General features: G+C 37.4%; 1 protein-coding gene across 3 annotated transcripts; it reads right to left on the bottom strand.

Moving 5' to 3' along the window:
- Positions 1–3,048: 3,048 nt before the first annotated feature.
- Positions 3,049–16,872, bottom strand: LOC124398767 (interleukin-17 receptor D-like). 3 transcript variants are annotated; one of them, XM_046869101.1, is made up of 12 exons: positions 16,624–16,872; positions 16,165–16,249; positions 13,755–13,913; positions 13,464–13,582; positions 13,172–13,295; positions 12,962–13,000; positions 12,633–12,778; positions 8,431–8,505; positions 5,752–5,818; positions 5,047–5,127; positions 4,776–4,945; positions 3,049–4,649 (listed from the first exon to the last, which is right to left on the bottom strand). In XM_046869101.1, exons 1-12 carry the CDS (start codon positions 16,837–16,839, stop codon positions 4,161–4,163), a joined length of 1,770 nt encoding a protein of 589 aa, XP_046725057.1. In that variant the 5' UTR covers positions 16,840–16,872; the 3' UTR covers positions 3,049–4,160. The 3 variants fall into 3 exon arrangements, with proteins under 3 accessions (XP_046725057.1, XP_046725056.1, XP_046725058.1); XM_046869100.1 differs by having other exon boundaries at positions 5,047–5,187; XM_046869102.1 differs by lacking the exon at positions 5,047–5,127.
- Between the last annotated feature and the right edge of the window lie 143 nt (positions 16,873–17,015).

Here is a 17,015-nt window from a genome sequence, read left to right on the forward strand (position 1 = left end):
GGCGAAAGCCAAGGAAAAGGCATATGAGGAGCTGTATGTGAAGTTGGACACTAAGGAAGGAGAAAAGGATTTGTACCGATTGGCCATTCAGACGGACCGAGCTGGGAAGGATGTGCTGCAAGTTAGAGCAATAAAAGATGGAGATGGAAATGTATTGACTAGTGGGGAGAGTGTGTTGAGAAGATGGAGGGAGTATTTTGAGCAGCTGATGAATGAGGAAAATGAGAGAGAGAGAGAGAGAGAGAGAGAGAGAGAGAGAGGGGGTTGGATGGTGTGAAGATGGTGAAGCAGGAAGTGGATAGGATTAGTAAGTGGGAAATAAGAGCAGCGATTAAGAGAATGAAGAGTGGAAAGTGTGGTTGGACCAGATGACATACAGGTAGAAGCATGGAGATGTTTAGGAGAGATGGCAGTGGAGTTTTTAACCAGGTTGTTGAAAGGTGAGAGGATGCCTGAAGAATGGAGAAGGAGTGTACCGGTACCAATCTGTAAGAATAAGGGAGATGTGCAGATCTGCATTAACTACAGGGACATGGCGGTATTGTATGAGGAAGTCAGGTGTGTCAGAGAAGTATGTGACGGTGGTGTAGGACATGTATGAGGGCAGTGTGACAGCAGTGAAGTGTGCAGTAGGAACAACAGACTGGTTCAAGATGGAGGTTGGACTGCATCAAGGATCGGCTCTGAGCCCTTTCCTGTTTGCAGTGGTGATGGACAGTTTGACGGACAAGGTCAGACAGGAGAATCCATGGACATGATGATTGTGGATGATACTGTGATTTGTGATGATAGCCTGGCGAATTGGAGGTGCGTGCTGGAGAGAAGGGGAATGAAAGTCAGTAGGAGTAAGACAGACTACTTGTGTGTGAAGAAGGAGGGCAGTGGAGTGGTGCGGTTGCATAGAGAAGAGTTCAGGTACCTGGGGTCAACAGTGCAAAGCAATGGCGAGTGTGTTAGAGAAGTGAAGAAAAGAGTGCAGGCAGGGTGGAGTGGGAAGGTAAAGTTTATAGGACTGTGGTAAGATCTGCGTTGTTGCAGGCAGAAGGTGGAGCTAGAGGTAGCAGAGCTGAAAATGTTGAGGTTTTCGTTGGGAGTGACAAGGATGGACAGGATTAGAAATTAGTTTATTAGAGAGAGAGCACATGTAGGTCGTTTTGTCGACAAAGTGAGAGAGGCATGATTGAGACGGTTTGGACATGTGTAGAGGAGGGACATGGGGTATATCGGTAGGAGATGCTGAGGATAGAGGAAAAGAGGAAGGCCAAGGAGAAAGTTTATGGATGTGGTGACGTGGTGTGGTGTGGTGTGGAGACGGATGATCCACTGTGGCGACCCCTAATGGCTGAAGCCAAAAAAAGAAGACGACTCGTTTTGGCAGCAGAACTACAAAGGAGAGCCAGAAGGTAACACAGACATTATGGATCTCTGGGTTAAGAGACGGCCCACCACACCATTGTCACAAAAATGCGTGAGCGTGAGAGAGAGAGGAGACGACGACAGCATACAAATATCCCGGTTGACCAAACACTCTATATCCATAATCCTTCCAGATCTGCTCCTTTACCTACGAAAAAACCTATAAATAAAATGCTTGACTAAATAAATATGTTTTCATCCACGACCACGAACACTGAGAGTGTGTCTGAGTCCCAAACACTAATTGGAAGTCTGTATCAATACTGTGGGGCTTTATAAGAGGAAGAGTTGCCCCCTGCTGTAGTCTTCATTATTTGAGGTACAAACAAATAGCCTGCAGCTTTTGATCTAAGTTGGCATGGGGGATCATAATGGTACAGAAGTTTATTAAGAAGATACTGTGGTGAGAGACTGTTAAGTGCTTTAATGATCATGCTTTTAAGAGTCCTAATGAACCTCTCGGCAATGCCATTACCCAATGGGGTGGTATTCTGTTGTGTCTGACCCGCCATGGTCAATAGTTTCTTGATTAGTTTTACCAACCACACATCAATGAAAATTCTTCACATAATAATCAAGATAAAAACATGGAGCACTCATCGCTCTCATTTTTACTTGACTTGCATTGTTCTATGGTTTAGGGACAGTGGCATTGAGTAAAAGACCGAAGGTGGAGCTGGAGGTAGCAGAGCTGAAGATGTTGACGTTTTCGTTGGGAGTGACAAGGATGGACAGGATTGGAAATTAGTTTATTAGAGAGACAGTACATGTAGGTCGTTTTGGAGACAAATTGAGAGAGGGATGATTGAGATGGTTTGGACATGTGTAGAGGAGGGACATGGGGTATTTCGGTAGGAGATGCTGAGGATGGAGGAAAAGAGGAAGGCCAAGGAGAAAGTTTATGGATGTGGTGTGGTGTGGAGACGGATGACCCACTGTGGCGACCCCTGATGGCTGAAGCCAAAAAAGAAGACGACTTGTTTTGGCAGCAGAAATTCTTCACATAATCATCAAGATAAAAACATGGAGCACTCATCACTTTCATTTTTACTTGACTTAGACATGAGACCCCAGTACCCATTAGTTTCTCTCAATAACATCAGAAATCTCTTTATGATGTTTGTGTACAAAATTATATCTTTGATCTGTCTAGGCACAACCAAAGCAAGAATTATTATAGAACAGATGTACACTAGCTTTAAGATCATACATAAAAAAAAACCTCCTCATTACATATTTGCATCAAAAGATATTAAATTTTACTGCTTTAATATTAGTACTATTAGAACTCACCTGTCATTATCAGGTAAATCTACTTAATATTTAATGATCATAAAGAAATTAAGTAAAAGCTACCTACACATTTAATTTCTAAGTCAGATTTATTTAAAGTAATCTAAAGTATTTAAAGTAAATTTGATTAAATTATGAAGTAAATCCTATCAATTACTACTTAGTAGATTATTTTTATTATTATTGTGTGAGATTTTCACTTATTTGGTTTTATCAATGTATATTACTCCCTATAATTATGTAAGCATTGCTTATTTGTTTTATTAAATAGACTTTAATAACTTCTATTAATATATAAAGTCTATATCTTTCACAAGTCACACAACTAAAATACATTTAAACAGTTTATTTATCCAACATTAACAAAAGATACTTACTAACATTCTCAGTACAATCTTAACACATTTATTTTTTTTTCCTGTGCATTCAGTGTAATTTCACAGGAACTAGAACCTGCTTGTTTCCGGGACTGGAATCCTTGTCCCAAAAAAAGGTTATTAAAACAAACAGACAAAAAAATACATTCATAAAAATACATTTTCAATAAAAGCTAGACATCTGAGAGAAGAGGTCGGCCAACCCTGAAGCTAGCTAGCTTGTCTCAGCCCGGGAAAGGGTTTGTTCACCACTTCCAGACCAGTGAATATTCAGAATATTTCTAAAAAACTTGTCAGTTTACTTTCAGGGACAGACAAGGACTTAAAATTGTGCTTAAATATATAATATTGTGGTTAAATAGAGCTTTAATTTAAATGTAAATTAAAATGAAGGAACATTCATAATTAAACACCATTTTTAAGTCTCAATAAGTCCATAAAACCATACAAACCGGTAAATGGTGCTCATAAACAAAATGGATGAACTAGGTTTTTTTTTTTAGTTGGCCAAACTTTCAACAAGAGAAATGAAATGAATGGAATTACCAATGCAAGTGGTAATAAGACAAGTAGAAACTGTACATGTAAAAAAATATATATATAAATTACCCATATAGATTTGAAAAAAAGGTAAAAAATGAAGAAATAGAACCATGGAGTAATCTTCTAATAATCTTTTTTTTTTTTTTTTAATGCAAAGGTCATGGGAATGTTTGAATCAAATGCTTAAATTAGAGTGAATAACTTTGCAAGTGAAAAACATTTTAATCGTTCAGTGGAATTTGGTCCTACAATACACAGACATTTTAATAGAGACTATCTTAAACCACAGTATTTGATAAAAGACTACCTGAATATAAGAAAATGAGTCTACAAGGGCATCTCATTGCCTGTGTCCTCAACAAATTATAAAGTTATAATAACCATGTTGCAGATGTACAATTGAGATGTAGCAACAGCACTGGTGCAGCACTTCCTAGATTGTAACAAGACAATCAGTGTTACTTTGATACAATGAGAGGAGCAGGTAAATCATATGACCCTTTCTCAAGTTATATTATTATGCCAGAGAGTTTACAAGCCAGTGATTAGTATCCGTGCGTCTTGAATAGCTAGTAGTAATGCTGCACCAGCTGGGAGCTTAGAGTAACCATTTTCTGAGATGTTTTCAATCAGTAGGTAAGCTCCAGGCTTCTGCAAAGCCACTCCATGTAGATGGGAGAAAAGCAGGGGTAAATCCTTTGGAAAAGTATAATGAGAGGCCAAATTTAACATTGTAGGAATGTCTGACCTCTTTGAATACTCAAAAATGGCAGTCATGTATTTGGAAAGGTCTTGGCTTAGAGATTTGGCATGGAATATCTCTTCTCCAATCATGGCAATAATGGCTAAAGAAGTATTTGTTCTTTGGTCCAGTTCTTCTTCTCTCTGGTTATCGAGTCTCTGGTTGAGACCTTTGGAGCAGATTATGAGCACAAAGTCGCTCTCCTTTATCTTCCTGCAGTACCACCCCAAATCTCCTTCCTCAGTCACACTTAAGGCATCCCACAGATCCAAATATACCTGATGGATAATTTACCACAATTATATCATACATATGCATACATACATAAACACATCACATATTAAACTACTTTTTAATGTTTCAAATGTAGAACAAGATATTTACACTGTTAACGCTGATTTTACCTCAGTTGCCATATGCTTTTGCACAAATGTTGCCAATTGTAAGACAACATTTACATGGGCAGAACAGTCACTGCTTGAGTAGCAAATCAGGAGTCGAGGGCGATTAGTCCTGTTGGATACTGGTATAAAATGATGCTCTGTATATTCATCATAATACGCATCATTTATGTCTAAGAAAAAAGAATGCATAGATTAGAGGAAAACTCCAGTCATTTTGCATATTCATTTTAATTAAAAGATAAAGTACTTAAAAATGTTGATATTTGGTCACCTGATGGTATATGACACTTTGCTGCCTTTTTTTTCATTTTGTTTTGCAAGTGAATAGCAACGATGACTGCTAAGAATGCTGCTAGTAGAACAGAGAACAGTACTGCTAAAGAAATACTCTCCTTGTCTAAGGAAAAAGGCTCTGAGGAGTAAAAGTCAGATGTTTTCAAATGTTTTTTCAAAATCTTTCTCCAGTACAGTCTTTATTTTCACTTACAGAGTACAGGAAAAGGACAAATGGCAATTTGTAGCAACAACATACTTATTAGCCACTTTATTAGAAACACTTTTACATCTATTTATTTGTGCATTCACCCAGTCAGTGATATGGCAGTGTAATAGGACAATAGGGAATTGTGGCAATAGGGAATTGTGATCTCAGTGACTTTGCAGGTTGGTTGCTGATCTCGTTTTTCTGAAACATGGTAAAAACATTGCAAAAAATGGTTAAAAAAAAAAAAAAATCCAGTGTTCCACACTCTGCAGGTGGACAAACCTTATTATGGATTATGAAGATCAGAGAAGAGATTAGTTTTGAGCTTTTGAAAAAGCATCTCAGAGACTAGACACACCAAATGACCCTTGATGTGGACTGGCTACAACAACAAAAGACAGGTAATGTTTTTTCCAACCTTCACCTGTTCAGTTTTGCTACAAGCGTTCAGAATAAGTGCTCAGTATTGTTATTTACACAAAAAATATTTACCTTTTACACTGTTCTGTACTTGAACAAAGAAAGTTTTCCTAACAGCATCCACAATATCTGCTGCAATCTAAATAAAATTTGAAATTGAATGTCAACACAGAACTACCACATCAGAATTGTTGTAAGGAAGAAGAAAAAAAAAAATCTAATTTAGGCATTATATCTTATATTCTTATTTAATCTTATCCTATCTTATAATATTACTCTAGTATTTCATTCCAATAAATCTTTAAAAGCCAAGGTGACAAAGGACAGTGCATATACAGTGCATTTAAAAGTATTCAAACCACCTTCACTATTTTCAATTTTGCTATGTTGAACAATCGTTCAAGTTGATTTTTTTTTCCTCATCAACCTACATTGAGCCCCCATAATGACAAAGTTAAAACAGAATTCTAAAAAGGTATGCAAATGTAGCAGAAAGAAACGATGAAGCGTTCTGTACATGTGATGTGAGATATATATATATACATACATACATACATACATGTGTGTGTGTATGTATGTATGTATGTATGTATATGTAAAAAGTTTTCAGACCCTTTGCTAAAACACTTAGGGGCCTCTTATTCTCTTGATCATTGCTGAAATGCGCTACACCTTAAATGGAGTCCTCCAGCAAAAAACAAGCACAAGCCATGAGGTCAAACGGAGTGCCTGCAGAGCACAGTGACAGGATTGCTGCACAGATCTGGGGAATTCCCTTGAGTACAGTGGCCTCCAAATTCTCAAATGGGATAAGTTTGGCACAACCAAGACTCTTCTAAGAGAATGACTGAACAAATTGGGTAGAAGATCCTTAGTAAAGAAGGTGACCAAGAACCCGATGGTCACTCTAAATGAGCTCTGGAGATCTTGTGTTGAGATGGGACAATGTTCGAGAAGGACAACCATCACAGCAACCCTCCACCTATCTGGGCTTCATGGCAGAGTGGCAAGATGGAAGACCATCTGTAGTAGACGACTGTAGAATCAGTGTAAAGAACATGATGGCTTGCTTGGAGTTTGCAAAAGCAACAGGAACTGGGAGACTGGTCAGGGTGAAGGGAAAACTGAATGAAGCAAAGTACAAAGATATCCTCAATAAAAACCCTTAGCACTCAGGACCTCAGATTGGGCTGAAAGTTCACATTCCAAAATGAGAACAACCAAGCACACAGCCAAAACAACACAGGTTTGGCCAGGCCAGACCCCTGACTTAAACCCTATTGAACATCTTTGAAGAGACCTGGAAGTGGCTGTCCACCAATGTTCCCCATCCAACCTGACCCATCTTAAGAATATGTGCACTGAAAAATGGCAGAAAATTCCCAAATCCAGGTGTGCAAAGCTTGTTGCATCACTTCCAAAAATCCTTGAGGCTGTAATTACTGCCAAAGGTGCTTTAATTAAGTCCTGAGTAAAGAGTCTGAGTAGTTAGGTACATGTGATATTTCAGTTTTTTCTTTTTAATAAATTTACAGACATTTTAAGAATTCTGCTTTCACTTTGACTTTATGGAGTACTGGGTGTAGATTAATGATAAATAATAGGGATGCACCGAATATTCGGCCACCGAAAATTGACGTGCATTGACGTGCATTTTTGGTTTTCGGCCGAAAGACTTTGATCACCAAAAAAACGCGGCCGAAACAGTTTGTTGTGATGACGCAAACAGAAACCGCGGCCCGCACGTGCATGTCTGAAACAACATGTGTGCGGTGTGGACGTATTTCAGTATATCTGAGAAAGACCCACAGATAGCGATTTGAAAAACATGTAATGCCGAAATTTCGTCTGCAAAGACTTTCTCCACGTCGGGTTTAATTTATCACCTGAAATCCAAACATCCCGATCGCTATGCTAAATATCAGAGGAACACGGCACAGAAAAGCAAAACCCCTCCGAGCATGCGCACTCCGTCTGTGGCGAACATTTTTAAAAAGGCAAGAAGTTTCCCAGTAATATTGTTGTATCTTTAAGCAGTTGCACTTGTTCTGAATGCACTTTGTTTTTATAAAAGAACATATTTAATTTTACAACCTTTCAGCAGGCCAGAGGGCCTGTACATTATTATTTAATGTACACGTGTGCATTTAAGTTAAACATTTAAGTTTGAATTTTAATTTATTTTATCCTGTGCATTGTTGCAATGTGCTATAAATAAATATTTTCATAATTTGTAATTGATTTATTCTTTGAAACTTTAATATTAATTTATGCAATTAAAATGCCTTGATTTTAGTAAGATTAGTCATAGACATAAATGCAATGGTAATAATAATTGGCATAATTTCTTTCGGTGTTTCGGTTTTCAGCCTTGCTTTCCTCGTTTTCGGTTTCGGCCCAGAATTTTCATTTCGGTGCATCCCTAATAAATAATAATAATTAATGTAGATTAATGGAAAAGAAAATTAGAACAGTTGTAGTATCAGGGTGCAACATAATATTGAAAAAAGTAAAAAGGATATATAAGATGTGTACATTTACATTTGGCAGAAGCCCTATCCACAACGACTAACATTGATCTCATTCACACAACTGACCAGATATGGGGTTGAAGGCCTTGCTCAGGTGCCCAGGAGAGGCAGCTTGAGGTGGCAGGGATTTTAATTCATGACCTTCAGAACCAAATCCAAAGCTTTAACCACTAAGCTACCACCTCCCACCTGACTCATATTGATTTCACTTAAGACTCACCTCACAGGTGTAGTTGATCTCCATGTGGAGATTGAGCAAATGATACATATGATGAGTGCTGTTAACACTGCGGTCCTAAAAGGTGAACCAAAAAAAAGTTTTTCATTCTCCATAAATTCAAAATAATTATATACAGAAATGCAAGAATGTATTTACGGTTAGAATAGTAAAAGATATAAGTTGATAATATCTGCAGACATTTAAAACTAAATCCTTTCAGCTTAATTTGAATAAGGTAAAACTACTTTGTGTATACAGTGCCCTCCACAATTATTGGCACCCCTGTTTAAGATGTGGTCGTGGACTTCTAAAAATTCTCCTTTTTTTAAAAACAACATAGAACCCAAATGCAAAAAAAGAGAAAAATCCAACCTTTCATTTAAGTACATAACTTTGGTGGTAAAAAAAAAAATCATACATTTAGAAAAAAAAAAAAAAATTGAAATCATGTGTCCCACAATTATTGGCACCCCTAACAATTCCTCTGAAAAATTTAATTTTTTTTTTTTTTATATATTTTTCTGTAGTTGCTAAGGTTGGTCAGGGTATCTAGGGACTTTTAATTAGTAATTCATAATTTCCTGTTTCCCTGGGGTATAAATATGACGTGACACAGAGGCCTAATTCTCTTTTGTCAACATGGCAAAGACAAGAGAACACACCATTCAAGTAAGGCAGATGTGTGTCGACCTTCATAAGTCAGGCAATGGCTACAAGAAAATAGCCACTCGCCTTAACTTGCCGGTATCTACAGTCAGAGGAATCATTAAGAAGTTTAAAACAACTGGAACAGTGACAAACAAGGCTGGAAGAGGTCCCAAGTTTATCTTGCCACAACGCACAGTGAGGAGGATGGTAAGAGAAGTAAAAAAATTTCCCAAGCTCACCGTCACAGAATTGCATCAAAGAGTGGCATCTTGGGGTCACAGAGTCTCCAAAACAACCATCAGACGCCTCTACATGCCAACAAGCTGTTTGGGAGGCATGCAAGGAAAAAGCCTTTTCTCACTAACACTCACAAACATAAACGCCTGGAGTTTGCTAAGCGGTACTGGGACTTCAACTGGGATCGTGTGCTTTGGTCAGATGAGACTAAGATTGAGCTTTTTGGCAACAAACACTCTAAGTGGGTCTGGTGTAAAACAAAAGATGAGTATGCCGAAAAGCACCTCATGCCCACCGTGAAGTATGGTGGAGGATCTGTGATGCTGTGTGCCTGTTTCTCTTCCAAAGGCCCTGGGAACCTTGTTAGGGTGCATGGCATTATGAACGCTTTGAAGTACCAGGATATTTTAAATAAAACCTGATGGCCTCTGCCAGAAAGCTGAAGATGGGTCGTCATTGGGTCTTTCAGCAGGATAATGATCCAAAACATGTGGCAAAATCTACACAAAAGTGGTTCAGCAGTCACAAACTCAAGGTCCTCCCATGGCCATCTCAGTCCCCAGACCTCAACCCAATCGAAAACCTGTGGGGCGAGCTAAAGAGAAGAGTGCATAAGAGAGGACCCAGGACACTGGATGATCTAGAAAGATTGTGCAAAGAAGAATGGTCAAAATCCTCTCTGTGTTCTCCAATCTTGTGAAATGTTATAGAAGGAGATTAAGTGCTGTCTTGTTGGCAAAAGGAGGTTGTACAAAGTATTAACATCAGGGTGCCAATAATTGTGGCACACATGATGTCAAGTTTTTTTTTTTCCTAAATGTGTGATTTTTTACCACCAAAGTAATGTACTTAAATAAAAGGTTGGATTTTTCTTTTTTGCATTTGGGTTCTATGTTGTTTAAAAAAGGAGAATTTTTGAAGTCCACGACCACATCTTAAACAGGGTGCCAATAATTGTGGAGGGCACTGTATGTATGTATGTATGTATATATATATATATATATATATATATATATATATATATATATATATATATATATATATATATATACACACAGTACAGACCAAAAGTTTGGACACACCTTCTCATTCAAAGAGTTTTCTTTATTTTCATGACTATGAAAATTGTAGATTCACACTGAAGGCATCAAAACTATGAATTAACACATGTGGAATTATATATGGAATTATATACATAACAAAAAGTGTGAAACAACTGAAAATGTCATATTCTAGGTTCTTTAAAGTAGCCACCTTTTGCTTTGATTACTGCTTTGCACACTCTTGGCATTCTCTTGATGAGCTTCAAGAGGTAGTCACCTGAAATGGTCTTCCAACAGTCTTGAAGGAGTTCCCCGAGAGATGCTTGGCACTTGTTGGCCCTTTTGCCTTCACTCTGCGGTCCAGCTCACCCCTAAACCATCTCAATTGGGTTCAGGTCCGGTGACTGTGGAGGCCAGGTCATCTGGCACAGCACCCCATCACTCTCCTTCTTGGTCAAAAAGCCCTTGATGCCTTCAGTGTGACTCTACAATTTTCATAGTCATGAAAATAAAGAAAACTCTTTGAATGAGAAGGTGTGTCCAAACTTTTGGTCTGTACTGTATATATATATATAAATAAAACTCTTTGAATATATATATGCTATACATGCTACCAGAACACCTTTTCCACAAAATAACTAAGGCTTTAAAAAAAAAAAACATTATTTTTCAGAAAACACACTGATTAAAATTAGAGAACAATGACTGTAGCATGGAAAAAGATTACAACAAAATTTTCTGAAGGTTACAACAGTCAGCAATTAGTAGGAAGTGCACAGGCCTCTGCTCTGAATGACTTCAGCACATCTGCGGCCACAGGACAGCACTAGTCTCTCACACTGCTCTGGTGTAAAATGGTCCACTCTTCTTCCAGTCTCCTCCACAGTTCAGTGACTGTAGTGGGTTTCTCAGCCATAACTTTGTCGCCAAGGATTTTCCAGAGGTTCTCTATTGGGTTGAGATCAGGACTCTGGGCAGGCCATGTCATTATTTCAATGTTTTCAGTTTCAAGGAACTGCTTTACCTGTTTTGCTGTGTGACATGGAGCGTTGTCCTGCATGAACACTGCGGGCTGATTGGGTGATGAACGCATGGAAGGACCCATATGTTGTTGAAGAAGGTTCTGATAAACATTTGCATTCACTCTGCCATGTAGCTGTATAAGAGGCCCAACTCCTGCTGCAGAAAACATGCCTCAAACCATGACACTTCCTCTTCCACTTTTCACTGACTTCTTTCCACACTTTGGGTTCAGTCTTTCTACAGTTTGTCGCCGAACATAATGTTTCCCATCGGACCCAAATAAATTTAACTTGCTTTTATCACTGAAGTGAACTTTGGACCAGTTCTCCTCTGTCCACATGACATGCTTAGTCTAGCCTTTTGATTCTTTCTGCTAATGAGAGGTTTGGTCACTGCATAGTGGGCTTTCAGTCCAAATGCTCTTAATCGTCGAGACACTGTATGACGAGACAGATCCTTACCCTGTTCAGCGCTGAACTGGTGAGCAATTCCAGCTGCAGTGTGGAAACGTTTGCCCATTGAGATCCTCCGCAGTATCCTGTCCTCTCTTGTATTTGTCTTCCGTGGACGACCAGTCTTCTTGGCGCACTTGAATGAGTTTGTGATGTTGTAAAGAGTCAATATTCTTGAAATCACAGATTTGAAACGACCAACTTGTCTTGCTATGGCTGATAGGGTCATCCCTTTGGCCTTTATCTGGACAACCTGCTGCCGGAGGCTTTCAGTAACTTTAGAACGGCAAACCGTCTTGCAGAGTTAGTGAAACTGGAAGTTAGGCTGGCAGTTAAATAGGGGTTGACAGAAAATCAAGGAAATTAGCACCAGGTGCCAGATTAACACCAATAACTGGGAGGTATCTGAAAGTGTTCTCTAATTTTGATCAGTGTGTTTTCTGCAAAATAATGTTTTTTTTTTTTTTTTTTTAAATGCCTTAGTTAATTTGTGGAAAAGGTGTTCTGGTAGCATGGTATAGACAGGACAAAAACGTCAACTGTTGAGCAGTAAAGATGACATTATTTCAGAATTGTTCAATTGTTTATAAATTGTTTTCTAATTTTGATCGCCAGTGTTCATTCCTGATAACACACTGCAAAAATGTAAACAAATAATTATATATATATATATATATATATATATATATATATATATATATATATATATATATATATATATAAATTATTTGTTTACATTTTTGCAGTGTGTTATCAGAAATGAATGACAAGTTATGATATTAATAATAATAATAATTACTGGTTGAATGATATCAGAGCTGCGTGAGCCCCCTCCATAGCATGATGAAAAATAGTGATTGATACCCAAAGTCTCAGGTGCCAAATTAAAAGTCACAATAATATCTTTGTTTTCCTGGTGGACTTCAACATATGTGGGATACCAGTCTATAAATACAGGAAAAAAAAAATACACAATGCTCAATAAACTCTACAATAGTATGCATTACACTTTGATTACACTTGAAAAATGAATGTTCAACAAAGAGTAAATTACATTTATTTCTATACATATTTTTTTTTATCTAAAATGTAAAATATTTTCAAGTGGTAAGAAATGTACACAAACACCTGTTTTGCAGTTCTCCAAGCCATTTTTCTCAGGACATGCTGTAGAGAGGTAGACCAAAGTTGAAATTGATTCCAGTCAGTATTAGATTTTTTTTTTTTACATGTCAAGAAAAGTGAGTAAAGAATTATAGTTTTTGTAAAATGTGATAGAGTTGAAAGCTGAAGATATGTTTACACAGACAGTTAATGACAAGGTGTAGGAACTCATACAGCGTGTGACGAACAATTTGCTATTATAAAATCTTTCCCAGATCTCAGGAACAGGAAGAGCTATCACAGTCACAGCATACTGGGTACCCAGAGAGAGATCTCTAAAAGGATCTGAGTAATATACCTTCACAAAAAAAGAAGGGCAGAAAGTAAAAAAACACATAAAATAGTTAAGAATTATTATTATTCACAAATTTAAAAGACAAGCATAGATTTGAAAGTTTATTGCTATACACATTTAATGGACAAATCTAGTGTTTTATCTGCTTATTTGGTTCATGATTTGCTGTACCCTTTGAGCATGAACAGCAGAGAGTGACATATTGTTCTGAAGGAGGAAGAGCTGACATGCGATCTGAGTGCCACCTAAAGTCTGGAGTGAAACTTGGAAACCACGCAAAAAAGCAATACCTGCAGCACATTAACAGAAAAAGCTCTCTGAGTAACAAATAATTATTATAGAATATAGGTTATAGTATTTAAATTTGATTATTAATAGCATGAACAGAAACATTTTGTAAAAGCAAACAGAATATGTAAGCATTTATAAATATTTAAAGATTGGCTGCCATTCACTTATTACCATATTGACTAGGTCTCCATGACACAACAACAGTCTCATATTTAGGGTTTTGACTTTCCACAAACTCAATGGTGATATTCTGAGGAGCATGTACATAGTGCTTGCACACCTCAGGATTTTGCAGACCTAAAAAAGAATGACACAGCCATGGCATACAACCTGGCCCAAGGTAAAATGTCAGTGCAGCAAGAAAATATGAAATGACAAGGATTACCTGTATATGTAAGGTTAAATATACACTGCCTAAATTTAATTAAGAAAATCAGTAAGAGCCTTCCATTCTATAAAAAATATCCACAGGATAATTAATTCTATTGGATAATTATTTTATAACTAAGGAGGTTGCTGAAACTACTAAAATGAGATTGAGAAATGTCCAACATATTATGAGCCATTATGTTCATCAAGAAAGAAATGCTATTACAAAAAATAAAAACCTGTAGAACTCATTGATATGTTTAATAGTAAGTAAGAGAAATTCCACATGCGCAGTGCAAAAGTGAGGCTCATTGGGAAGTGGTTTCTAGAAAACAAAGATTGAACTTGGGGCAAAGGACAAAGGTCATGTGGTCTGATAAAACAAGAGTTACCCTTTTCCAGAGGTATGGGTGCATAAGAATAAGTAGAGAGGTGGATGAAGTGCCTAAAATACAATCTTGTGGGGGAAGAGTTATGATCTGGATTTGCTTAATTTGGCCAGGTCTATGTTCAGCAGTTGTAATGTGCCCAAAGATTTGTCAGCTGACCACCTAAATATACTGAATGGGTTTTTTCATAATTAGATTTCTTCTTCCCTGATGGCAATATTCCAAGATGACAATGTTAGGATTCATCAGGCTCAAATTGTGAAAGAATAGTTCAGGGAGCCTGATGAAAAGACATTTTTCCACACATGGATTGGCCACTATCCAAGGTCCAGAACTTAACCCTAATGACAATGTTTGGGATGTGCTGGTCCAACTCTCCCTTAATCAATACAAAATCTTGGCAAGAAATTAATGCAACTCTGTCATGGTCTAAAACAGGGGTGGCCAACCAGTCAGAGACCATTTTTTACTGTGTTACCGCAAAGAGCCACATCATACACATGAGCACACATGAACATCACCCACCCAGAGTGCAACTGTGATTCAATAGCACAGTTGCACTCTGGGTGGGTGATGTTCATGTGTGCTCATGTGTAACATGTGCAACTGTGATTCAATAGCCGTGTTAATGTCCCATATTCTGTGTTCAACAGTGTGGAGGGACAGTTGGACGTCTGATACAATGCGTTTTAGTTTGTCCTTTTCAGAAAACAAGATTTCAACAACGTCACTGAGGCATTATTTAACGAACTCCCCTTCATTGTATGGCTTTTTAGCCCGTGCAATGTTCCAAGCCAAATGAAATTTTCCAAGCCAAATTTAAAGCTACATTTTGGGGAAAACTGTATCTGCTTTTCTGCCTGACTTTTCAAAGTGACCAACTTGTGCTTGTGAAGTTCAGGCCCTTTTGGAAATTCCTGGATGATGTTAGCATGGAGTGAGCTGAAGTGGCGCTGAAGATTTGAAATGCGCTAATGACGCCTGACATAATGCAGAATGACTTGCCATTACGTTCAACAAAAAAAAAAAAAAAAAAAAACCTCTCCCACTCTGTTAAAAACGTTCTGTGCATTTTTCCTGCCATTTTGAGAGCGAACTTGACACAAACTGTTTACTTAAAATTGAAGTAAACAATTTGCATATGTTTGTGTTTTTTTTTTATGTGCGTGTTCACTTCACTTGAGTTAAATACGGTATTTTCGTCAAATGCACATGTGCGTGAGAGGAAAATACCGCAAAGTTTCCCAGTTGGGGCAAGATCATTTAAGTTTTAAAAATAACTCAAGCGAAGCAAACACGCACATTAAAAAAAACAAACACAAACTTCGATATGAACGTAAGAGCCGCATGAAACCAGGCAAAGAGCCGCAGGTTGGCCACCCCTGGTCTAAAATATGCTTTAGCCAATATAGTTATTTTTACCAGGCATGGACTAAAATGTAAAAAAATTAAGAGTTCATTTACTTTACCCACAAAATACAAATATAATATTATACATTTTTAACAGTTCATTCCCATTTTGAAAAATCCCTGTAATATACATAAAAAAAAATACAATTAGCTTCTCTCCCAGTATCTGCATACATTTCTAAATTGTCTTTAACCTTTAGCCTAAATTAGTATATTAAAATGTTATCCATCCTAGTTCTCCAAGGACTTTTTAAAGTTGCACATAATTATGGGAAACATTATATTAATTTCATTTTGCTAACGCTACATACGTTAGAAATGTTACACAGAATTGTTACACACAATTTTTTCTACAGAATAATACTGGCCTGAAAACTTTCCAAATAAATGTGTTTCAGGTGTGTCTGAACTACCTGCAAAGAGACCAGCAGCGGTGAAGCCAAGTGTAGTTTCAACATCACCTTTACTGATCCTGCAATACTCACATCCTGGGGATCCCTGATAAAAATAATAAAACCAGTACAAACATGAGTCCTAAATATAAAACTGACATCTGTAGGCAAGTTATAGCTGCAAGTGGTCGCAAAAAAAATAAAAAAATGTAAATGTGAAAATTTAGTCAAGTAAAATTGTATTTAACTAACCCTAAGAAAACATTAATCACCTGTTAAACAAGCCGTGTTCTATAAGGGAACACCAATTCTCATTATATAAAAAATTTGATGCATTGCTGCTTAGCAGCTACTACTTGACAGTTCACTGTGAGGATTACAGACACACAATAGAGAATATCTAAAATTAAATCAGTAACACAGCTGTTGCTACATTTAGTACTGCACAACCTACAAAATTATTTTCGACATGTAGCTTACCTGGCAAACACACTGCAGTGTACAGTTCTGAGGTTGGAAATATGTCTGGAACCCGTGGCCTCTTGCAAACAGAATAGTTAACAAGAAAAGAGACCGCCTGTCTCGCCACATTCTATAATGTATTCCCTTCGATTTCTTGTTCTTTTCTGACTTTTTTTTTAGAATAAAAAAAGAAATAGACGTTGAGAAAGTATCAAGTGTCGAAAAAGAAAGCATGTCAGTGAGAAAGGTTGGAGGAGTGGTAGCCTTAGGCAAAAGGCATTTACCCACAAATAGCAGCTCAGGTATTTCTTGTTATACAAGCAGTTCTTGTTGAACGTTTGCTTTGCAGTGTGGCCAAATATACAATTGAACTGAAGTAAAAAAAAAAAACAAATTTACAAACATAGCAA

This window comes from Silurus meridionalis, chromosome 16 (genome assembly GCF_014805685.1).
Source record: "Silurus meridionalis isolate SWU-2019-XX chromosome 16, ASM1480568v1, whole genome shotgun sequence".
Taxonomy (NCBI): domain Eukaryota; kingdom Metazoa; phylum Chordata; class Actinopteri; order Siluriformes; family Siluridae; genus Silurus; species Silurus meridionalis.